The sequence below is a fragment of the Oreochromis aureus genome, linkage group 2 (assembly GCF_013358895.1).
Source record: "Oreochromis aureus strain Israel breed Guangdong linkage group 2, ZZ_aureus, whole genome shotgun sequence".
Classification (NCBI taxonomy): Eukaryota; Metazoa; Chordata; class Actinopteri; order Cichliformes; family Cichlidae; genus Oreochromis; species Oreochromis aureus.
The window spans coordinates 24236426-24262288 of NC_052943.1; the positions used below are offsets into that span (position 1 = coordinate 24236426).

Below are 25863 nucleotides of genomic sequence, written 5' to 3' on the forward strand. Positions count from 1 at the left end.
CCTGTCATTCTCTCGCGTGTTGAAACGTCAATCATGAAACTGATCAATGATCGGCTGTTCGCTCTTATTTATCGCGCTAAACAACAGCAGCACGTTTAAGCTTGATCAGCTGTTGTTAGAATTCTTTTGATTTTAATTTCTAGTATCAGCTGATGTTTGCTGGAGCATGAAGATGAAATCAGGAGATGTCCTTACTGAATCATCAGAGCTGAACTGGTGATGGAGAAACAGGTTTACACTTTAGGTGACATGAATGAGTTGAAGGGAAGTTATGAGTTGTTTCTGAGAGACAAAGACCAAGCTCCTTCTTTGTGTAGCTGACAGCTGGTAACTGTGCAGGGGCGGATCTAGCAAAGCTTTTAGGGGGGAGCTAGGGCATTAACAGAGAAAGGTGGACACAAAGATATACTTTTCTTTCTTACTCTCATATAAAATATTTAGCTTTTATTAAATAGTTATCTGAATCTCACAACCAAAGTTTGTATAATAATACACAGGATTGGCTGTAGACCATTGTTCATAATTCAGAACACTGTGTAAAAATAACAAAAAACAAAAAGTGAATGCATGTGTGAAAAGTGGTCTATAATGTAATGCTTCAAAGTGTGTTCATGAAAAACATTGTCGGGTCTGCCGTGGTGCAATGGGACTTCTGCTAATGAACCTGTGTGCACAGCGTCTACAAATCGGCGCTGTACTGAAGTAACTTCATCTTTACACAAAACTGTAAGCTGTCATCTGTGAAGCGTGAGCGGTGTTTGTTTTTACCATAGTTCATGGTGGAGAATGGCTGCTCTTCTGAGTTTTGCTCTCTGTAGCCGTATGAATGGCAAACTACAGTGATTAGCAGCGGCATAGGCACACATAAAATTTCTTCTGAAATTTTCGCTTTCTAGTACTGTAATTTGTGTTTTTAATATTCATTCCTTTTGGGTTTCTGTTGGGGTTGAGCCAAGTCGTCAAAGCTTTTTATTGTTCACTGAGAATGCACGGTCGAACAAGAAATAAAAAAGGAACACTAAACCAAGAGATATATACCACTACAATTAAAGATGGTGCTTAAGCGTCCATCTATGGTTTCACAGTGTTGCTAATCGTGCCACTATGTGAGAGTGCATTTACCGTTTCCCCTCATTCACCTTTTATGTCTCTGTTCAAAGATGTGAATGTTTTTGTTTTCTTTATCCTGTTTAATTTTAAGCATCCTCTGCAGGCTGCTCACAGACTCTATACTAACACTGGCTGCTGTCTTACGATGAACCCAAATGCATGGAAAAGCGTCATTTACTGAACAGCGACATCTTTAATACTGGCTCATATTATTCATAGCATTCCTGTTTGCTTAATGTTCGCCAAAAGCGATTCTGTTGCACGCAGTGGAGTTAACAGTGTAATTTTAGATGCTAGAGATTCACACTAGTACATGAGAACACTGCAGACACACTCCAAATGTCAAACCCCATTAGCTTGGATGAGAAACTCAAAAGATATACTTGGCTCAGGCCTGGGCTTTACTAGGGATACACCGATTGTGGAGTTTGGGCTGATAGTAATGATTTCTTAGTATGTGCCAGGGAAACAAAGTACAGTTTTAATATAATTGTGCTTTATTTAAATGTTTCAATGTTGCTGACTTTTACTTCAGCTACATTTTATTTTCAAAGCAAACATTGTACTTTGTACTCTGTACCATACCATAACACTTGAAATGCTTAAGATTTTGCAGATGTTAACTATATAAAGTCACTAATATATAATGCTTTATTAATATAGCTAAAGATACCAATATTATATAAGCAATTTAAATAACCTCCAGCTGAAACATTAAAATGAAATACGCATTAATGGTTCAATAATTATGATCCAACGATTCAAGTAGTATAATGGGTTCTTTTGACATTGTAGGATTGTGATTTTAATTAGGTAAAGGGTCTAAATAGTTCCTATTTAGACCACTGCTTTGTTCTGGTTACCCGATTTGTGTTACCAATACACTGTTTAAGAAAAAAAAAAAACAGCTCCGTACTTACTCTTCACTGGTGAAATAAAAGGCTGTCTAATATCACACATTTACTGTTACAGTATTTCCCAGAAGAGAACTGAAAGATTCATATAAAGTATTCATGATCCTTTGAGTCATCTGTAGCCAAACCACATAGTAGTATCCAATGGGAATAGAGTTTATGGAAAACCCCTACATGACAACTCCTTTATTTTAAAATTTTGCCTCAAAATACAAGATAACTAGTGAAAAAAACACTTTCATTTTTAATTTCCTGAGGATATAAGACAATCCAGCTGACTTTATTTACATTTTGGAAGAACTTGTGACTGCAGCAAGAACAGTCCCAAAAACCACTGTTCTTCATTTTTACTTTTTAGATACTTTGCTTTGGGCATTTCTCCTTTATTGGTTTTTCCCTCCTATATTAAACCCAGTTCACTTGCCATGTCGCTTGTGGTTTCATTTATTTCAGCCATGCGGGAAACCAAGGAGGCCTTGGAGAGCGTTAATGCATCTCTGGAGGTGCTTCAGGATGGAACAGGGAAACTGAGCCTAAACCTGGGCCAAGTCCGGACCAGCATCAACCGCACCCTAAATGACCCTGGCTGCCATGATGAAGACTCGGATGCTACCACAGCCCAGCTATGCCGCAACATTCGCCAGTCGCTGTCCCAGTTGCAGATCAGCTCAAATTTCACACGGGTACAAAACTGAGTGAAGCAAACTCCGATACAAAGTTTTATACTGTATGGTACTGTATGGTACTTTTAGTTAATGGATAACTTCAACGTTTTCTGTGTCTGTCTTAAAGTAATCATCTACCTTTCTGTATTGACCCTAAAGATTAGGCATTAGAAATTAGTCTTTTGTCCTATTGTTGAATTTTTTTTCTCATGCAGTGTGCTGCACAATGAAATACATCAATGGAAAGGTTGAGGTTATTTTTTAAGGATTTTTTGGAACTAGTGAAAAAAGGAATTTCTGAATAGCAATCAGGAATTGTTAAATTTTGATAATTTCTTATTGCAAATACTTATCAAAGCTGTGTTTTTCACTTGTTAGCTACCCGATGTGAATGCACAGCTGGAAAAGATGAACGATGTATTGAAAACAGACCTCAGCGCTGTCGTTCAGAGGGTGAGCATGAAACACATGAGATGGATTGGGCTTTTTTTTGTCTTCCAATCTGTTTTCTGATGTAATTTATCAGTTTTCTTGTTTACTTGTTCATCTTAAGTTCCTGATTATTTTTTTTCAAATACAACCAAAACCACAAAATGGACAAACAACTTGGTGTTCCTTCTTGTTTTTCTTCTTTCACAGGGCTTCTCCTCTTTAAACGACACGCCGCATATGGTGATTGAACAGACCAGAAGTGTTGTTGAGAGTAAGTGGCTTTTGAACCAATGTTTTTCTGAAATCAAACACAAAAGTTAATAACTCTTGATATATGTTATTACAATAAGTGCTTATATAAATGAATGGATTTTTGTGTTCTCCTTGCGCTCTCTGTTTCTCTTTATGTTTCATTTGTTATGTAAGTTTGTTTCTTGTAGCAAGAATTGGGCCTTTAAGTTTGAATTGCACAGATTTTACTGTAAACATTTCTTGATATAGTAGTCTAATTAAATGTTAAATTTCCATCCGGGTTAATATTTTTCTAAAAAATGGTAAAACTGATGGATTTATTTATTTTTCAAGTATCTTTTTTCTTTTTTGAAAAAATAATTTCTCTCAGGTGTAACAAATTTGGTGGATAGCATTGGCAATAACATCAGTAGCTTTTCCAAGGCATTGCCAGTGCAGAGCTGCCTGTCCAACTTCACCATCTTTGTTAACCATGTGCACGCCAGGATTGAAGACTACTACCCAGAAATTGACAAAATGGACTTCTACAGGTATTCTTCTTCACTTCACAAAGCATACCTGTGTATTTATAAGTGCTTTGCATAAAAGGAAAATCTCTAAGGGTAAAAGTAAAAAAACATTTTTGTTAAATAGAAACTATCATGTAAATGTGCTGAAACAAGGTAACTGTATTAATGCAATATGCCTGATGTTTGACATTTATCTTCCTGTATGTTTTTTTTCTTTTCCTTTTTAGTAAGCTTTATGTTCTATTTTCATTGTACCCACCCTAGTTTTTATGCTTATGTGCTTTTTTTCTGGATAAGCAAGTGAAGCAAAGCTCTCTTTCTCGAGGATGCTTTGACAGTTTGTTGATATAAACCACAGTGGGAACTGTGCTTATTTATATTTTGGTAAACCACCTTCTGTGAGATCTCTAATAGTTTGGCTTTGCCTGCTGCCTTCAGGTGGATTGGCTGCATTGCTCTTTGTTGCATGGTGGTCCTGGTCCTGGCCTTCAACTACCTGGGCCTGCTGTGCGGCACGCTGGGCTATGACAAACATGCCTCACCTACAACACGGGGATGCATCTCCAATACAGGAGGGACGATGCTTATGGCGTAAGTCCAGTATGCACATGATAAGCTCATTTAGTTTCAAGATCTAAAGTGTAAAAAGCTGCCACAACTCAGGTTTATGATGCTATTTTAATGCCTACAAGTACAACTGTAGTATAACTGTACAAGTTCTAGTAGTTTTTACAGTTATTAAAACTGTACTATGACAGACAGCTTGTTTCACTATAAAGCTACAGTTCACTGTGTTAGAATTGTACACATCAGCTGTACCACAGGGACTATTTGTTCTTCTCCACAGTGGAGTTGGATTTAGCTTCCTCTTCTCCTGGGTACTGATGGGAGTGGTGACCATCATCTTCCTGGCTGGAGGGAACATGGAGAAACTTGTGTGCGAACCATTCCACACCAAAGAGCTTTTCAAGGCAAGTCATGCAATGCTAAGGGAGATAAAATGTAAACAGGGTATTTTTTGATTGTGTAAAAGTGGATCCCATACATAAAGCATACAAAGGGCCCTACTTTCAAAGATTAATATATATTATTAAATAAAAGTCCTACTTGAAGAGTAAAAGAAACATTCTATATACTTTTCTTTGAAAACTGACTGTAATTCATAAAGAAATCCAACGTGTGCATCTGTGTGTGATACAACTAAAAAAGTAAATAGTGAACAAAGTGACAGTCTCACCTCAGCTTCATACATTCAGAAGTGAATATTTTCAGACACACAGCACACTGTGATCTCTCTTCATTACCCACTGTGGTGAAGCTGAGGCCGGCATGTGCTTCGTCATAGTGTTTAGTTTTTGTTTTGGTGGTTGTGACATTTGGTGTAGATTAATCTGCTTTAGCTTTACTGGGCAATCCTTTCAAAAACGTGTCCATGCATTGTTAGCAGTGCAGAAACAATGTGTCATTTTCATTCAGCTTCACTCCACCCAGAGTTATAATTCTGAGATCCCACAGTCTGGGAACCACTGGCACAGATAATTGTTAGTATAAGCACACTACATAAAACTTGGTGTCCCTTAGGTGGGCTCATTGGAATAGCATTTGCTGCCAGTTGTCAGGGGCAAGCTGTTGTGTGTATTAAGTCTGAATGCATCTGCACTCAACCCATCCATAATTTAGAAGATCTAATTTTGCCTCAAGTTTAAAAAACAAATAAAGAAATGGGCAAAAAAAGGCTGAAATATTCTGCCATTTTTCTTAATTTATGGTGCATCGGCACTCATGAAAGAGAATGAAGTTTGTCAGATTTGGAGCAGGGTCTCTTAAGTAATTTATAGAAGTTTCTGCAAATGAAATTCATTTTCAGCATTTTCTTCTGTGCCTCCATGATTGCTCTTCTCAACTTTCTTTCCGGCTCAGTGAGGACGAACTGCATCATGGATGATGATGTGCATTTGTTTCTAATTTGAATTTACTTTAATGAATTTACTGATGGATTCATTTTGCTTCTCCATAGGAATTATTGTTCATACATCCTGTTTCCTGCTCTCTAATTCACCAGGTTGTGGATACTCCATATATGATCAACCCAGAGTGGAAGAACTTCATCCCTGGCTACATGTACAACGACTCTGAGCTGGAGTTGACAACAGAGAGCTTATACAGGCAAAGAAAATGATTTTTTGTGTATTTAGATGACAGTGTCATGCCATTATTCTCACACCCTTCTCCACCTGTCTTCTCTATATTTCATGCATACACTAGTTTACAACAATATGAATGATTTTTTCAGCCAGACAACCCATTTATCTAGGTGTAGTCTGCAGAATTAATGGATGATGCTGTTTTTCATTTGGCTTAGGGTCAGACATCAAGCATGTGACTGAGTATCTTGTTTCCATTGATGGAGATGCAAATGAGAAAGAAGGAGAGGGTTACTATTAAACCTGGCGTGGCTAATTAGGATAGTTTTTTTCCACGCTATCTGCACTGCTTTTCTGCAGCCTCTTTCTTAGTGATTACACGAGCTTTCATCATCTTCCTGCAGTGTGAAGCTGCACATTCTCAGTATACTGGGATGGCAGATTCATCGTCACCATTTCCAAACAGAATGTGCTTTCGAGTTTTCACACGCTATAAAGCAAGTCTAAAGTATGTGGCTACCTAAATGTTTTCAAGGCATTTTTAGCTTTAATATATTTCCAAACATTTTAAGCTTTTTGTGAATAATACACTGTCTCTCATAAATGGACATATTAGTCATGTACTTCCAGTCAATTTCACTTGGTGGCAGCAAATATTTTTATTATGACAGAAAGTTATATCTTGATATTTCTCTCTCTGTCTTTCTTTTTTTCCCTTTCTAATGTTTCTGTGTGTATTTGTTTTCATGTACTTGTCTTCATTAGTACTTGCAAAAAGAACCAAGGCATCTACTCTGCCATGCGTCTGGACAAAGTCTTCAATATCTCCTCTTACCTGAACACCACAGTGGTTAGTAACCTTTACGTACTCTGTTGTAGTTATTATTATGATAGGATGCTGTCTTATAATAGCTAAAAGTAACTAAAATAACTACTTTTTTCTCCTAAAGTGTTATACACTTTACATTACCCGTTCATATAAAGATACATGATATTAACCTTTAATAGGACAAATTTTAATCAGCTGAAAAAGAATAACTCTGATTTTGCTCACATATCAGGGTAAAGTCAGGGTAATCTTTATCCATGTATAACATTTTCTCTCTTTCCTCCCACTCGCAAAACATAATAAAACAGCTGGATTAAAAACGAATATGCAGTTTGAATATGTAGCTCTACAGGGAGTAAGGTCCCAGACATCTGCAGTCAAGGCTGCAGTGCTTCATTTGCATTACCTTATAAGTTCTTAGGTCCCAAACTAAAAGGGATGCTGACAGCTGATAATTTCAGCATGCTTTAGCCCTTAAGTCAGTGTATGCCTGTGTGACATTATATTGATTTAAGTTTCTATTTCCCTGTGACTGTAAGCCAGCTACTTCTACATTCAGCACTTTCCTGCCAGTTGGCACAATTGCCCTGACTCATTGTCGCCAGCAGATGATATGTTCCATGCGGCTCCTGGATATTGTTCATTTGTCTTCATTAAAGCCTGAAAATTTTCTAAAAGTCTGACACTTTTTATTCTGTTAATTTACCAATCATACAAGCTATAAGCAGCAAATCTAAAAAGTTTCCCCCCCTTATTGTGAATATACATCTATTCTCAAAAGAGCTTCCCTCTTTTAAGCTAACATGCTTGTTATCACCATGGTAACTCTAATTTATCTCACTGTATAAATGCACAACAGTTTCTCACATGGCTCTAGGCTGTATGCAGCATGGGTGCATTAGCCAACTTTAACACCAAACGGTGACATGAAATATTATTATATTTATATAGTCTATGATATATACCTTTGAATTGATCATAAGTATTCACATTTCACAATTTATTACAAAAAAGGTTAAAACAAATTTTCAGGCAATAAATGGGTGTGTATATACTGTCAGTGGATCAGTGTATGCAGTGTTGCGCATCTCATCTCTTTGTAGAATTTTCTTTATTAAATAAAGGTTGTGCAACCCATCACATGCAGGACATTTCTAGTGTTATTGGAAACACATAAACATACAACCATGTCATCTGAGAACAGCTTTTATTGTCAGCATTTTTGGTTTGGTTGTCTTTAAAGTGCCACAAAACAACAACTTCTTTTTTGGTTGTGAAATTACATATTTCTATTCACGACATCCTTCATGAAAATCACACTTGCCAAGATATGTCTCGGTACAGCTATGGCTTTGCTTTTTGGGACAACAGTCCTTAAAGCATACAGTCCAGTGCAAGCAAAGGTACTCTTGATATTTATTATTAAATGAAAGGATTATGTAGAGAAATGTATGACTGGGGACTGTAAAACAAAGAAAATCAAGAGAAAACATCACTGGCATATGTAGACTTCCATCCAAACCACATCTTTAAGATTTTGGGTCGCTCGTGTGCCAACATTTGTTTTGTGTTTTTGGAAGCCTTTCATTATTTTCATGTCTATACAGTCACAACACTGGAAATTTACTCAAAGTCCCAAGATTACCAGATTGTCTTTTTTTCTGATGTTATGTCAAGAAAATTGGAGTACAACCATAAAATATGCATGAACAACATTTAATATATACATTCTAGAACAACTAAACTAAAAAAGTATTTTATATCTTTGTGTTAACAGTTCACAAAGGATGTGGTCAGTCAGCTGGACAGTCTTAAGATCGACCTGAGAAGCATAATCCTGTTGGAGGCAGAGGGAAGGCAGAACCTGCTGGATTTCTCTGAAGCAGGGCTGTCAGAGATCAACTACGCCGACTACCTGGAGGAGGTGACACATCAGCACAAGCATACTGGAATGAACAAACACATCAGCGGGAAAGAAAAAAAAATGTGCAACACAAATAAATCCCTTAAAATATGCATGAATGAATGGGGAAGGGCATAATTGGATAATCAGGCACACAAAACCACGCAGGAAGTAGCGTGGTTTTGTGTGCCTGCAAGGGACAGGCCAGCATACACAACAAAGACAAGAAGCAATACACAGAAAGAGAGACACACACAATATTTGTGTAAAACAGCTACACAACCAAGGTATTTCTTTGTGATTAACTAGACTGTGAATTGTTCAGTAGATGGACCGGTTTATCTGAGAAAGAGTGGGGAGTCAAATAATAATGAATTGTCATGAATTCTTACATAATTACATACAAACATATTTCAGCTGTGCTTTAATGGTATGCTACCAGAAATAGCTCACTTCTGTGGGCGCAGTCTAAGAGGCACCTCCACTGCTGTCAGTTAACATACAACAGGCAGCCATGCTTCGCCTGATAAGAGCTTCAGTGTGATACAGAACAGTGGGTTTCGTCGAGGACCACTGCAGCTCAATTATCCAAAGGTGATCCTGCCAAGGCAAAGAGGATGTAGGAACAGGCAGGGACTTGGCATTTCCTGTCTTGTCTAACACAACCCGTCAGGTTCACTTAGAATTATTTCCCCAGAGTGACTGAAAATAAAAAAAAAAGCTTTAAAGATTGACTGATACTCAATGCACACACCCTGCAGTCAAGATGACACATTTTTATGTGCAGCATGTCTCTCTGCTGTCTGTTGGAAATAATATAAGTGACAAAAAGTTATATTAAATAGCTTTCTAGTGGTCTAATTGACTGGAATCTGTGCAGTTGAAAAGCTGCTACAGAAGAAACTACAGGATGAAGGTGAAAATGTAGCTTTAAAAATATGTTACTTGTTAGTAAAAAGAAAAGGAGTGGACAGAAGAACATCTTTAATTTAACTTTGCTACTATAAAGGAAAACAACCTTACTTTTTATGTGTGCCTATGCCAAGAGGCACACATATTACTATTCGTCGGATTTATTATTCTTATTATTATTATTATTATTATTATTCTCCATCTTCCGCCTAAATTTCGGCACGTATCACGCCCCGCAGTTTTGAGAAAAGCTTCATATATGTTACCTCATTTTGTGCGGCTGGATCTGGAATGGTGTGCTATGACTTTTGGTGTTTATGACTATTATAGTTTTTAAATATTAATATTTTAGTGAAAATTTTCCGCGCTCCTCTGCCAAACAGTTTTGAGAATAGGGGTACATATGTTACATCATTTTGTGCGGCTGGAGCTGGGCTAGTATGGTGCGACTTTTGGTGTTTATAACTTTTATAGTTTTTGAAATATTTAGATTTTAGTGCAAATTTAGGCCAATTTCTAGGCTCCTGAGAAAGATTCTGCTTTTGGCACCATAGAAACAGACTTCATTTGTGGGGTGTTGGCTCTCTCTAGTGGTATACCGGGAGTAGTACGGCCTAAAGGGTGCCATGCTTGGTGAAAACTACATATCCCACAATTCATAGCATGCCTCTACCGAGTCAAACAATGGCGGACACCACTTCGTTTTATATGTCTTTTATTCGTGTTTCTAGGTCACAAAATACACTTTTAAGATATTTTCAGGCGAGAATGTAGGTGTGTAAACTTCAAATATCTGCTCGTTTTATCAAGACATCCCATATTAAGCGACAATTCTCTTAAGTGTTGCTGATAGCCGACTAACTAGCTAGCGCCGCTAGCTTAGCTAGCTAGCGCCTTTTGAAAAACCACCCAGGCTTGGCTGATAGTGAGGTGGCTAAAATTTGTTTAATCGCCTGATCGCTCGGCAAGGGTCTGTGTCTTAGCTGGACTTATTTTTCGTTTATATGGGCCGATGATGCTGGTCGATGTGGAAAAAATAACTGAGTTGTTTGGTGGTGGAGCTACAACAGAGGGCAGCTATCCACCGGTGTGTGACAGAAAGGACATGCCGTGAACGAGACATACAAGGCGGTGAGGCTACCGCCGATCGTCCGGTGTTTGCTAACGCAGAGGTCAATCGTGGATCAGGAAAAGCGAAGGCAGGAGCGTGAGGTGAACTGAATTTCAGGTAAGAAGTTATGACCTGCACTCTATTTGGGTCAGATATAAACCGAGTTTAGGTGTAGTTTATTTAGCAACAGTTCTCTTATGTGTTGCTGATAGCGGCTGGCTAGCTAGCTAGCGCCGCTAGCTTAGCTAGCTAGCGTGCTAGCGACCCTTCGTGAAAAACCACCCAGGCTTGGCTGATAGTGAGGTGGCTAAAATTTGTTTAATCGCCCGATCGCTCGGCAAGGGTCTGTGTCTTAGCTGGACTTATTTTTCGTTTATATGGGCCGATGATGCTGGTCGATGTGGAAAAATAACTGAGTTGTTTGGTGGTGGAGCTACAACAGAGGGCAGCTATCCACCGGTGTGTGACAGAAAGGACATGCCATGAACGAGACATAAAAGGCGGTGAGGCTACCGCCGATCGACCGGTGTTTGCTAACGCGGAGGTCAATCGTGGATCAGGGAAAGCGAAGGCAGGGGCGTGAGGTGAACTGAATTTCAGGTAAGTTATGACCTGCACTCTATTTGGGTCAGATATAAACCGAGTTTAGGTGTAGTTTATTTAGCAGCAGTTCTCTTATGTGTTGCTGATAGTCGGCTAGCTAGCTAGCGCCGCTAGCATAGTTAGCTAGCACCGCTAGCGACCCTTCGTGAAAAAGCACCCAGGCTTGGCTTATATTGAGGCGGGTGAAACTCGTGTCAGCACCGGTCGCTCGCCGACAGTATGTGTTTTAGCTGGACTTATTTTTCGTTTATATGGACCGATGATTTATTTATTTATTCATTTTAGTAACGGTATAAACAGTGAAAGGTGGTGGATTGGCCAGATGTAAACTTCAAATATCTGCTCGTGTTACCTAGACATCCCATATTAGCTCTGATGTTTTCGGTGCCTGCAAAGAGCTAGACAGGTAGCTAGCTAACCCGAGCTGGCTGTCTTTTGACTCAGGGTCATAGCTGGACTTATTTTTCGTTTTTATGAGCCGATGAGGGTTTTTTTTTAGTAACGGTACAAACAGTGAAAGGCGGTGGATTGTCCAGATGCTGGTCGATGTGGAAAAAATAACTGAGTTGTTTGGTAGTCGCTGACGCCGGAGCTACAACCGAGGGCAGCTATCCACCGGTGTGTGTCAGAAAGAACATGCGGGGAACGAGGCGGCGGCGACCGCCGATCGACCGGTGGTAGATCGTGGATCAGGGAAACCGAAGGCAGGAGAAGCAGGCGGCTGCCGGTCGGAGCGTGAGGTGAACTGAATTTCAGGTAAGAAGTTATGACCTGCACTCTATTTGGGTCAGATATAAACCGAGTTTAGGTGTAGTTTATTTTTTCGTTGTGCTGACTTTTACAATCAGTTATAATAACTCGTACTGCGTGGTAGCTAGCACGATGGAGTTTCTATACAGCTGTGTGTGCGCTAAGTTACTGATGTTGAACTTTATGACAGCCTCCCTGTCATTCTCTCGCCTGTTCAAACTTCAGTCATGAAACTGATCAATGATCGGCTTTTCTCTCTTGTTTGTTTATCGCGCTAAACAACAGCAGCACGTTTAAGCTTGATCAGCTGTTGTTAGAATTCATTTGATTTTAATTTCTAGTATCAGCTGATGTTTGCTGGAGCCACAGCTGTAGAAGCGGCTGGTCGAAACCAGGAGATGACCTTACTGAATCATCAGAGCTGAACTGGTGATGGAGAAACAGGTTTACCTTTTTTAGGTGACATGAATGAGTTGAAGGAAGTTATGAACTGTTTCTGAGAGAAATAAACACCAAGCTCCTTTTTTATTTAGCTGACAGCTGGTAACTGTGCAGGGGCGGATCTAGCAAAGCTTTTGCCAGGGGCCAGGTAGGGCATTAACAGAGAAAGGTGGACACAAAGATATACTTTTCTTTCTTACTCTCATACAGGAGTGCAGAATTATTAGGCAAGTTGTATTTTTGAGGAATAATTTTATTATTGAACAACAACCATGTTCTCAATGAACCCAAAAACACATTAATATCAAAGCTGAATGTTTTCGGAAGTAGTTTTTAGTTTGTGTTTAGTTTTAGCTATTTTAGGGGATATCTGTGTGTGCAGGTGACTATTACTGTGCATAATTATTAGGCAACTTAACAAAAACAAATATATACCCATTTCAATTATTTATTTTACCAGTGAAACCAATATAACATCTCCACATTCACAAATATACATTTCTGACATTCAAAACAAAACAAAAACAAATCAGCGACCAATATAGCCACCTTTCTTTGCAAGGACACTCAAAAGCCTGCCATCCATGGATTCTGTCAGTGTTTTGATCTGTTCACCATCAACATTGCGTGCAGCAGCAACCACAGCCTCCCAGACACTGTTCAGAGAGGTGTACTGTTTTCCCTCCTTGTAAATCTCACATTTGATGATGGACCACAGGTTCTCAATGGGGTTCAGATCAGGTGAACAAGGAGGCCATGTCATTAGTTTTTCTTCTTTTATACCCTTTCTTGCCAGCCACGCTGTGGAGTACTTGGACGCTGCGTGTGATGGAGCATTGTCCTGCATGAAAATCATGTTTTTCTTGAAGGATGCAGACTTCTTCCTGTACCACTGCTTGAAGAAGGTGTCTTCCAGAAACTTGCAGTAGGACTGGGAGTTGAGCTTGACGCCATCCTCAACCCGAAAAGGCCCCACAAGCTCACCTTTGATGATACCAGCCCAAACCAGTACTCCACCTCCACCTTGCTGGCGTCTGAGTGGGACTGGAGCTCTCTGCCCTTTACCAATCCAGCCACGGGCCCATCCATCTGGCCCATCAAGACTCACTCTCATTTCATCAGTCCATAAAACCTTCGAAAAATCAGTCTTGAGATATTTCTTGGCCCAGTCTTGACGTTTCAGCTTGTGTGTCTTGTTCAGTGGTGGTCGTCTTTCAGCCTTTCTTACCTTGGCCATGTCTCTGAGTATTGCACACCTTGTGCTTTTGGGCACTCAGTGATGTTGCAGCTCTGAAATATGGCCAAACTGGTGGCAAGTGGCATCTTGGCAGCTGCACGCTTGACTTTTCTCAGTTCATGGGCAGTTATTTTGCCCCTTGGTTTTCCACACGCTTCTTGCGACCCTGTTGACTATTTTGAATGAACGCTTGATTGTTCGATGATCACGCTTCAGAAGCTTTGCAGTTTTAAGACTGCTGCATCCCTCTGCAAGATATCTCACTATTTTTGACTTTTCTGAGCCTGTCAAGTCCTTCGTTTGACCCATTTTGCCAAAGGAAAGGAAGTTGCCTAATAATTATGCACACCTGATATAGGGTGTTGATGTCATTAGACCACACCCTTCTCATTACAGAGATGCACATCACCTAATATGCTTAATTGGTAGTAGGCTTTCGAGCCTATACAGCTTGGAGTAAGACAACATGCATGAAGAGGATGATGTGGACAAAATACTCATTTGCCTAATAATTCTGCACTCCCTGTAAACACCAAGCTCCTTTTTTGTGTAGCTGACAGCTGGTAACTGTGCAGGGGCGGATCTAGCAAAGCTTTTGCCAGGGGCCAGGTAGGGCATTAACAGAGAAAGGTGGACATAAAGATATACTTTTCTTTCTTACTCTCATATAAAATATTTAGCTTTTATTAAATGCTTATCCGAATCTTACAACCAAAGTTTGTATAATAATACACAAGGTTGGCTGTAGACCATTGTTCATCATTCAGAACACTGTGTAAAAATAACAAAAAACAAAAAGTGAATGCAAAAGTGCATATATATTTATTTTATGTGTTTGATGTGTGTGTCGGGCGTGGTCTGCAGTGCCGCTGCAGGGGAGGTGGACCCACGGGTGTAAAGTCTGTGCTCTCTTGGCTGTTTTTGGGTGTGTGTTGGGCTATGAGTTGAAAAGCTACAGCTGCCTGTGTGGGTACACCAACCATGTGTGAAAAGTGGTCCATAACATAATGCTTCAAAGCGTGTTCATGCAAACATTGTTGGGTCTGCCGTGGTACAATGGGACTTCTGCTCATGAACCTGTGTGCACAGCGTCTGCAAATCGGGGCTGTACAAAGTCACTTCATCTTTACCCAAAACTGTAAGCTGTCATCTGTGAGGCGCGAGCGGTGTTTGTTTTTATCATAATTCATGGTGGAGAATGGCTGCTCTGCTGAGTTTTGCTCTCTGTAGCTGTATGAATGGCAAACTACACTGATTACCAGCGGCATAGGCACACATAAAATTTCTTCTGAAATTTTCCCTTTCTAGTTATATTTTGTTATCTTTAGGTGAATAAGGGGGTCACTGTAGTGGATCTACTCTCATTTGCCAGAGAACTGGAGGCCCAGACAGACCTGATGGTAAGATTCTGGCTTTTATACAAGCACCCAGTAGTAGTTGTATAAAGTGTTTTCTCTTATGTGCACACTGATTTAATTTGCTTATGTACTTACAATGCCACAGGAGCACTTGATGTCAAAAAATGAAAAGAAAATATGGGTGTTCTTGCTCTCTAAGCGCTCTCTCAACGGCTCTGCCTGAACAAATAAAAGCTCTCAATGATGTGTGACTGCCGTCCATTGCATTTAGGGCAGCACAACATGCTCATTCACTTTCAATTTCTAAGTCCATTAGGGTCCTGTAGAAAGATGGAGTTTGTAGTTAGTTGATTTTAGAGAAAGGGGCTTTTAAAGAGATTTTAATCTAAAGGTCCCATAAGTTTGTTGTTCTGAAGTAAACCCAGCTGTTCCGTAAATTCAATAATTTGATTCCTCTCCTGACACCACTGTCTACTGGATGAAAGGGATAGAGAACTGTATTGTAATGTATTGTTATATAAAAGGCAAGGAAAAAATTAAGAATGTATAATATATGTGCTTTGATATATTTATCTTAATATATTTCAAAATTGTGTGGTTGTTTGTGCATTTCAGCCCAAAAGTCCTCTGCAGTCTGCTCTGAAAGGCCACGTTGGCACTCTGCGGCAGATCCACAGGCAACAGATCGTCCCAATGGAGCAATCCATGGTAATGCCCTACTGTGTTTCTCTGTTTAATATTGAGATAGCTATTTCTGTTTTCTGCTTAGGTTAGATTCATTTAGTTATTCTCTTTGAGGAAAGATTCTTCCTACATCATTTCAAAACTATGTACCAGTGGTGGCTGATTTAATTTGCATTAATTTGGTGTATTCAGTTGTCATGGTTGTTTGTCTCCCCCTCCCTTCAGACAGGAATTGATATGACTTTCAGGTGAATTATAGAAGTGATAAAAGTATGTATTAGATGCATTTATTTGTGTGTGTTTATTTAAGTTAGTTTTAGTTAGTAAATATTACACGCTAATCTTCATTTTAACTAAGCAGTGGCCAAACTTAAAACAAATGAAGAAAAATGAATTAATTAAGAGGATGGGAAAAGAAGCGGAATAAGATATATTTTTTTTTAAAAATCAACAAAAAATGAGTTCAAGACTAGGGTTTTCTTTTTTGAGGGTCACTGGCATCTACTCTGAAGATTTTATTTGATGCTAGAATTTCCTGAATCTAAGCTTTGACCGATTTGACAGATTTAGAAAGAAAATCTAGAATATATTTTATAAAATAATTATTGAATAAAACATGAGGAAATTACTACTTTTCACTTAATTTTGGATCTAAATAAAACATTTTTGCATCATTTTAATATTTCAGGTCACATTTAGAGCAAAAATGGTCAATTTGTATGTTTAGCTGGCTTATGATTTGCAAGTTGGTAACATATGAGGGAACTGCAAAAACGCTCAACTCAAGGTTTCAAATTGGGACTTGACAAAAAACTGGGTGTCATTATGGTGGCAACATCCTTTACATATAGATAGATAGATCTAGAGAGATAGATAGATAGATATGTACAGTTTATGATTATAAACAAAAAATTCAGTTCTCTTAAGCTCTAAAGAATATTCAAAATCTTTTGGTCCACTGTCTTTACTTTTCCCACCTCAGCGGGTAGTTGATTTTAGGCTTTTTAAACCTGAGGCCCTAGTAGTTCCCAACCAACTGTATACTGGTTGGTAACTACTGGTCGGTAAGAAAAAATGTCGATTTCCCAGCCAGTTGGTGAATTGTTGCTGGAGTTCGCTGGCAGTCGCTTGGTGAAATGGGTCACGAAGAGGTATATGGTGCTGCACCAAAACGGTCTTTGTGATAGGCTTGGTCACTGGCATATTACCACAGTCACCAGTAGTTTTCATTGAAGATGCCAACTTGTCTGCAAACACTCATCAACTAGTTGCCAAGCAGTAGTGAAACTGAAGAGTGCCATGCAAAGTGGTAGCAGGGACCATTTGCTTTCAAAGTAAAAGTCGTGCCTTTTGAAACATTTTGGTTTCGAAGATAGGCAGACAGTCAACATTTACAATTTGTGCCACACTTTTTCAAGTTTCATTACCTTTTAGTGGTTAGCCTCATGAGTGTCTGCGGACCATTTAGTGTCCTCCATGCAAAGTACCATGGACTGCTAGTGATGAAACCTATCACAACCTATCACTGAGGTAGAGCAGGTCATCTACTGATCAGAAGGTTAGTGGTTCGATCCCTGGCTCCTCCAGTCTGCATGCCAAGTATCCTTGGGCAAGATACTAACCCCAAATTGCTCTCTGATATGTTCGCACTAAGAAACTTAGAAGACAGTGATTGGGTGAATGCACCATGTTGTATAGAGCACTTTGAGTACTCCAGGAGAGTAGAAAAGCACTATATAAGAATCAGTCCTTTTACAGGGAGGATTTTGTTGCAGCACCCTTTTTACAACCCATTTCATACAGTAATCTCCACGACCACTCAGTCCAACTGGGGATCGCCAACTGGTCTCTAGGCCTGTGTTACTGAGGCCTAACATAACACTTTGCCTGGTGCCAAATACAGAGACATAAGCAACTAGTGGCTGGTTGAGCCACATATTTTATTTGGAAGAGACCACAACAGAGCTAAAAGACATGAGCCCTGTGGATTTGTTTTATTATATATAATAAAACAAATCCACAATATCATTATATATGCTAGATGTCAGCTAGATGTCCCAAACTCAAAGCTACCAAGTAGGAGTATTTTCTTAACATTTGCAAATATATATTTCAGAGAATTACATAAACCTTGACAGAGATAAGACATTTATATGATTCATTTAATATAATTTAAATGGGGAATTCTGACCCTCAGGCATGTGTCATCTAAGACATCATGACTGTGACAAACAAATTAAATATTCAGTTTTATTTCCCCTGTCAAAGCCGATGCCATTCTTCTGAATAACAGCAATTATTTACAGCTACAAGCAGTTCAGACGAGCAGTGATATTCTTCAACACAGATTTTTACAGCTGCTTTTTTTATGTTGTTCTTTTTCCTCTTTCAACTTCAAGAAGTATGTTAGAGCAAGGGTAAGCAGAAATGCGTTCATCTTGTGTAATAAGCGTCCCCATTCGTTATGTGGAACATTAACAAACACTGACATCATTTAGAGGGATTTTGTTTTTTTTAAAAGAGGGGAAATATTCCAATTTTAGGCTGCATTGTGTGTTTTTATTAAATTTACATTATGCTCTGGTGTTGTACGTGAAGAGTTTTGTGCTAAAATGTCAGAAATATCCACTTAAAGAAAAGAAATGTTGTGTAGCTACTCTATCTACTTAGTCACTAGTGGAAGCAGAGGAAAGACTGGTTAGTTGTTGCATATGTTACAATTAATTTGACTTTGAAGCTAGCTGCATCATGTTTTTCTTTTCATTGTGGATATTTATTTGGAACAGAACTCTTTAGCATGCAAATGTGTTATTCATCAAGTGTCAGTCGATTCTGGTCTCCATTTCTGTTTCACTGGCATATTTTTGAACGGATATCATTAACCTCTGAACTTTGACCTTTATACTTTTTTGGTCTACAGAGTGCGCTGAACCAGAGTATGAGGTTCCTGGAGAGAACAGCCTCTGATCTTCCTGTAAGTAAAATAGTCCTTGAGTGTAGGTCAGAAATAATTTAATCATCATCATCTAAACGAAAGCCATTGTTTCTTCTCCGTAGAACAAAATCTTAGCTGTTCTTGATGCCATCAAAGCTGCGCAGTTCCTCATCTCGCAGAACGCTACGCATTTGATAAATCGGGTAACTGCTGAATTATTTTTCTTTGCTTTTATACATGATTTGTATAAAATGCTGTACTTACATTGTGTCCTAATCTTCCTCAGGAATCCAGAAAGTACACCGCCACCATTATTGGCTACTTTCATCAATACATTGAATGGATGAAAACATCTGTAAGTCTTGGTGTGCTAATTTGTTGTTTTTTCTAAGAAGGGGAAACAAAATTACATTTTCCACACAAAACACAGCAATAACAACAGAGTACAAAAAAAATAAATGGATCTGACTGGGTCTGGGGTTTTTTGGGGGGGTAGGTAAATGAAAAGTAAACAAATAAAATGAAAAAATAATTATATTAGTCCAGGAAGACATCATAACACATATTTTAGGTAGAGATATCAAGCTATGGCTCCACATCCTTTATAGGCCAGATCCATAAGCCCATGAGACTGAGTGATGCCCAATTGATCAAGAATCTAGCAGAATATGGAGTTTATCTTTGAAGCTATAGAAAAGGCTTCAAACTGAATGACTTGCTGATTAAATAGGAGCTTTATCAGTGACCCACCAGACCAAGATACATTTCTAACTGTGCCACAAAATGTGCAAAAAAGCTTGTTTGTGTTTTTTAGCGAATATCAACCTGTTACTCATCATTTAGTCCCTGCACCAAGATTTGGATCGCACTTCAAAAATCCAAAACTGCTGGACATGGGGGCAGTTCCACAAACAATGAAAACGTCCATCAACGGATATGATATTTATCAAATTTATCATATCCGATATTTAATACATGGCTCATTCTGTGTCTGGCTTCAGGAATGATGTAAAGCTCAGGTTAAATCTTGGTTTTCCCAGGCAAAGTTCAATACTACGACACTAGAGAGCTGGACACACAGGACATTCTAGGTCTCAGACTCTATAGTAGTCCAATCGGATTTAAATCTGACTTTTACTTGAATCATCTACATTGAGACTATATTGTCGACTCACATTGATTCTATAGGAATCGATTCCAAGTCTTCCAGTGAAATGTTTCAAACTACAAAGAATAAAATTCCGAAGGAATTAAAGAATAATTCTCAATAACACCATACTTCACTTGCTGGAATGTGAACATTCTGTCTCCCTGAATCATAATTTGTTAACACTTTGAAAGTGTGGGTCTATTTTTCACAGTGTTAATTTAGCCTGAAGCGAATGTTGCATTGCATTGCAAAACTTTGCATGTTGCATAAAGGTTTTGGAGTGTATACAGAGAAGTCAAATATAACAGTTACGACCTCTATAAATTTGAGGAATTTGCTCTGTGGCATGTTGGTTTCTGCTTTAGTTAACTAAAGGAATTCAGATGAGAGTAAAAAAACAAGATGCTTGAATCATGAAGCTTGATCTCAGAAGTCTCTTTTTGTTTGCCAAGAACACTGCAGGGAGACGTTGTGCAATCGTTTACATCTCCAGGACAGACTTTAACGTGCGGAGTAATTGTACAGTGTTACTGAATCTGTTATGCGTTGACATTTCCTGTTTATATCCTCTGTAGCTGGCCATGGAGGTTGCACCGTGCAAGCCCTTCAGCAACGTGGTGGACACGGCAGAAATCATGGCTTGCAGTTTCGTGGTTGACTCTATGGTAACAATATTAGAAATACAGGAAGACAGACCCTGTTTAAACAGACTTGTAACAGATTTTATTTGGGTTAAAAAAAACTTTATAACTGGGTAAAGAACCTTGACTCCCACTGTAAAAGTCACATCCAGTACTGTTGTGATGGAGTAAATGATGATAAAATATAAAATTTATGGGCATAGCAAAAGTGTGACAGTTTTAAATGGCTCTAACTGGAACGACTACTGTCTAGCTTAATCTATTATTCATTTGATTTATATAATGTCCTGAGGCAAGACATATTTTATATTACTTGCATAGCCTGAACTTTTGCATGAAATTTTTCCTCAATAATAACAGATGGCTAAAATAATTATGAATTTATATCCTGATGGGTTATCATTTCCACCCTAAGTACTTGCCTTTCCAACAGAACACTTTCTGGATGGGCCTGGGCTGCAGCACTCTCCTCCTGCTCCCGAGCATTATTCTAGCAGTAAAACTGGCCAAGTACTACCGCAGGATGGACACAGAGGATGTTTACGATGAGTGAGTATTTGTACATGCTCTTCTACTTTTTCCTTAAATGTATTTATAGTTTTCATATTAAACATCTAGTCACTGTAAAGTTAAGTACATATACACTGGCCTGTGAATGTCCACATACTGTAAGACAGTTTATAATCTTTGTAGGAGATATGTCACATTCTGATAACGGTTGCAGGACATCCTTCTGTTACTTCTATTCTGTCTTTTCTGTCTGCTTTGTGCATGTTGAGCTGCAAATCATATGAAGGAATCAAGTTTTTATTTTTTTATATTAATATTTTAGCTGAATTTTTGGGGTTTGTTGCAGTCAAATGAACTTTTTATGGGTCTTGTTTGTCACGTTGGCTCTACAAGTTTACAGTTGATTTTCTTTTCCTCCCTTTTCTCCTCTCTGTAGTTCCTCTGTTTCTGGGACTTGGCATTTCACTTTGTGATAACCATTTCTACTATTTCCATTTCCCACATCCCTTATTTAAACTTTCATTTTTTTCCCATCACTCTCTATCAAGCACTTGGCACTTTAAAAAGAAGCATTGGCACATCTGTTTGTTTATTTTTCTTCTTTACACACATTTTTTTTAACGTTCTTTGACTCTGCAGTCATACAGTAGTTTTTTCTATAACGTCTCGGATGATCAATGGCGTCTCTTACCTTGTAATCTGACTGATTACAAGAAACTATCTGGTGCATTTCCTTTACCAACTTAATGACATTATGTTGCTGTTTTTTTTTTCTTTTGTGTGTATCTTTATAGCACTGAGACAATTCCCATGAAAACGTAAGACATTTTATCCACCTCCCTCTCCTTTTCAACGTCTCTCACTCTGTGCTTTTCTCTGATTCTTGTACATAGAACTGTTTACTAAATTCTTGGTGCTGGTTTGCATTTCTAAGCTTGGAATTGCTCTTATGGGTGGATGGTGTGGCTTCTTGTCGTGTGCTACCTTTTTAAAAGTGCCCCTTACCTTTCACGAAGGGCTCTTGCAATCATTACCTTACAAGTCCACCTGTTTTTCTAAGTTATGGTGTAAATAACAACAACATGGTTTCTACTCCAAATATGTGTACTTCCTAACATCCTTGAAAAGTTTAGCTTCTCAAAAAAAAAAAGCATTTGTATGCAAGCATTTCAGCATGGCGTATTACATTACATTTTTCATTGCTCTTTTTTTGTTTTTGTTTTTTTTTACAATATTTTGTTTTCAGTATGGAAATTGGTAATAATGGTTATCATAGTGAGCGCTTACAAGGTATTCCTAATCCTGTGATGACAAGGTAAACATTACATTAATCCTGTTAACTGCATGTGATGGTGGAGGTGGAAGCATGCCCGAGGAGCTTGGCCTGGCATAGTGCAAGACTGCAGGGGAGCTGATTCATTGCATGTACATGTGTAGACATATTGAATATCTGGAGGTCATAAAATTAAAATAATATGAAAGCTGAAAAGTAAAGGCAGCAAAAAACTTAAAAACTTAAAAAGGCCAGCAGAGTATTATCAGCAAATTGTGTGATTTATTGCAGTATCTAGATTCTGTAGGATTAGAGGAGACCAGGATGGTAGCACCATGACTTCTGTGCAAGCACTGAGCAATGCAAGAGGTACTAGTTTACCTTAAAGGCTGGAAGTAAAGGAAAATGTATAGCCTGGTTTTGTGTAAGATGAAAAAAATCAAATTACCAGGACCTCTAATGCTCACCTATTATGCAAAACAACCAGTGTTGGAGGTGGAGGTGGAGGAGTATTCAAGTGCTTTACATAGTATTATTTATTAAGATACTAAAGTGTTGTGGTTGGTTGATGTAGTTTTTCTTCTTCCTCCACCTTTAATGTTTTTAGTTACATGTTTAGTTAGGAACTGCTGCGATTGCTTTTCACTTTCTCAATTTGCCAGTTTTTTACTTTGTGTTTTTTGAGGAATATGTTACTAACTAGGCATGCTCTCTGTGCACACTGGGACGTTCTTGTGGAGTGAAGAATCTTCCTCTTTCCTCTCGTTTAGAGTCAGCCAAAGTCCGATGAATGTACACCTGATCATTATGTTCAGAGAGAGGCAAGCATGTCAAGCTTTTGTGTGATGCTGGAAATGCTCCTTTTATTTGTTTTCCCTTAAACTAACAAAACATCTAATTGCATGTTATGTATTTTTAAGTTGCATTTGGACGGGGATGAGTTTGGCCAAGCAGCCGACCTTAACAGGAGCTATAGGCAGAGAGCAAAACAGCTAAATTACAGATGAGTCCAGTCTCAAGATGGTCTTTGCTTGTGCAGTTTTCCTCACTGTCCTACATTTCATATGAGATGCGTTTCATATTTCTTTTAAATACAAATATGAGATGGAATGAAACCTGCATTTTCCTTTATGTATCCAGTTAAAAGTCCAAGACCTAGCCAAAGCTCTCTAAAAAATAAAGGGGCAGTAAGTAATCTACAACCTGTGATGACCTTTCTCTGCTGTTTAGAACTGTCCAGGAGATGGAAAGATTTTTGCATCAGTTTTTGGTAATCTAAATGTATTATCAATAACAATGGCAACAGCCTCATGAAATACTACTATATTTCTTATTGGCAGTCATAAATGTACTTAATGCCTCTTTAATTGGCCGTACAGTTTAACTGAATGGATATCGATGCAGCTGTTTTGCTCTCTGCCTCGTGAGCCGCTTGTCTTTTCTCCTCTTCCATTTCAAATAAATGAAGAGAAGAAACCGGCGGCTTTACAAAACGACGATGGATTTGTTGAATTTTAGCTGTTAACGTTGTCTCCTTTTGTGCATGTTGTGTGTTCTTGTGCTGGTAGCATCCCTACCTATGATACTATGAACAGGTTCCCGCGGGCCTCGGCTCCTCCGAGGCACATCGACTGGTGACAGAGCCGCCTCTTGTTCTGGCTCCTGAAAGGTACTGCAAAGCTAATGAATCAGACATCTGTTTCTCTAACATGATTTTAATTAATCCTCCTTCTTTTCAGTCTTACATCTTTCCTTCTCACAGCTGCCATCTTATCCTGACGTTCTGTCTGCAGTAACTGTGCCATCGTGCTCTCTCCTCTGTTTTTGGTCTCATGTTTTTGTATTTGTACCCTGACCTAATTCTCTTACTGTAACACCTCTTTACAGCTTGTTTTAGTGCATTTCTGCTCACTGAAGAACCATCATGGTGAGAATGACTAATTTTGGAATCATTAACGTCTTTATTCAGTGTGACTGCTTGCTTAGTCAGTGTGCTGTGTTTGTTCTCTGTCGCTTCTAAATTCTTTTTTGTTTTTGACAAATGCTGCATTTACGCCTATTTCAGAGAAAATGTTAAATGTGTCACAATTACAAACCGTGAATTCAGTCACTTAGCTTTTAAGTTCCTGAGACTGAGACGCTTGAATACAACAAAGCAGTGGTAACACCTGCACTTCTCTGATAAAGAGGTTGCGTTTTTAGTGGATATAATGTGCTTTTCTCCAAATATTTTAGTCTCCTTGGGTTTCTTAATGGGACTTACAAAATAATAAGATCACTTTGAAATTCTGTGCATTCTACTATGCCATCATCACCTCACACTGCTGCAAGCTGCACTTTTTTACAGTGTTACATCTACACACTTTGTAATGGCAGTGTTGGTTTTTTTGGACTGTATTGTACTGAATTGGTCCTAATTGAGTACTTGTGTCATGGAAAAGCAGAACAAATACAGAGAAAAGCTGTAATAGTTGAAAACTAGCTGATGCAGTTTTTACAGTGATGTAAACTGCCAGCTGGGTAATGGCTAACATGACCATAAGCTGCTGGTAAGACTGTGGCAGTTAAAGTCCTAGGTGTAATGAATTGCACAATTAATTGTTATTTTCTTAATTTATTCAGTTTTATTTTATTTTTGAGAAAAAACTTTTTTTTCAACACCTGCAGGCTTTCTTTATTTTGAAATAAATATTCCTATTTTTTAAATATTGTTCTCACAGTTGCAGAGATAAAAAGGACCTGCTTTTATTCTCATTTTAAATTTGGTGCATGATCATGATATCTTGCAGTTGAGTTGCAGTTCATTAAATATCAAATTTTCTCCAGAATCATTTTAAATTCAACAACAGGGAAAATGCTTTAATCTCAGTGGAAAGCAGGTTTCATGCGATTATTGTATCCACAAAAGGCACGGTGTAGTCTTTAAAAATATTCTCTGGAGTATGACAGACTGTTTTCTTATGTCTTTTGCTTCACAAAGCAGCCAAAGCTCCATAAATCTCATTCAAGAAATGCAGTATGTTTTAAATTATTTACTTCATTTTTTAAAAAAACAAAAACAAAATCTTAATTTTTTTTCTCTAACATTTGTCTTCCCAGTGCCCTCGAAAACTGGAACTGAAATACGTCATAGTAGGTTTGCCTTTTTACCATTTTTACATTTTAAATTGAATCCACAGCGGCTTTATCAGCAGAATGAGTTTCGATTCCCGGATCAATAGTTGGTAATAAAATAGTTCAGTACTGTTGCTGTTAAAGTGACAATTTAACAAGCAGCTTACACTCTGCAAATCCAATCTTCCCCAAAGGAAGTGGGAAAGTTTGCAAAATGAGTAGTTATAGCAACTTGGCAGCTCACCACTATCAAGATAACAAATTCTTTTGGGCCTGGGTAATGTTTACATCTCATTTATTTATTTATTTTTAAAATGTTGATTTGTGCTATGTGGTGCAATGAATCTGTGTAGCTTCTTTACACTTTAAAAAGAATTATCATTTTA

General features: G+C 38.4%; 1 protein-coding gene across 9 annotated transcripts in view; it reads left to right on the forward strand.

The window, feature by feature from the left end:
* prom1a (prominin 1a) overlaps positions 1 to 25863 on the forward strand; it is a 165197-nt gene that overhangs the window by 135154 nt on the left and 4180 nt on the right. The window contains exons 7-27 of one of the 9 annotated variants that reach the window (XR_005615182.1): positions 2478 to 2707; positions 3068 to 3142; positions 3329 to 3392; positions 3744 to 3903; positions 4321 to 4473; positions 4730 to 4853; positions 5945 to 6048; positions 6792 to 6876; positions 8633 to 8779; positions 15141 to 15212; positions 15786 to 15878; positions 18775 to 18828; positions 18912 to 18992; positions 19076 to 19144; positions 20515 to 20604; positions 21014 to 21129; positions 21885 to 21908; positions 22337 to 22405; positions 23932 to 24032; positions 24251 to 24290; positions 25463 to 25499. Coding sequence is in view for 3 of the 9 variants with exons in the window: in XM_039621164.1 (XP_039477098.1) it covers positions 2478 to 2707; positions 3068 to 3142; positions 3329 to 3392; positions 3744 to 3903; positions 4321 to 4473; positions 4730 to 4853; positions 5945 to 6048; positions 6792 to 6876; positions 8633 to 8779; positions 15141 to 15212; positions 15786 to 15878; positions 18775 to 18828; positions 18912 to 18992; positions 19076 to 19144; positions 20515 to 20604; positions 21014 to 21129; positions 21885 to 21908; positions 22337 to 22405; positions 23932 to 24001 (1880 nt within the window). In the remaining 6 variants the exon portion in view is untranslated. Of the gene's footprint in view, positions 1 to 2477; positions 2708 to 3067; positions 3143 to 3328; positions 3393 to 3743; positions 3904 to 4320; positions 4474 to 4729; positions 4854 to 5944; positions 6049 to 6791; positions 6877 to 8632; positions 8780 to 15140; positions 15213 to 15785; positions 15879 to 18774; positions 18829 to 18911; positions 18993 to 19075; positions 19145 to 20514; positions 20605 to 21013; positions 21130 to 21526; positions 21847 to 21884; positions 21909 to 22336; positions 22406 to 23931; positions 24033 to 24250; positions 24291 to 25462; positions 25500 to 25863 lie in introns of those variants that run through there. The other 8 variants (XR_005615180.1, XR_005615184.1, XR_005615187.1 and 5 more) reach the window with 8 other exon arrangements.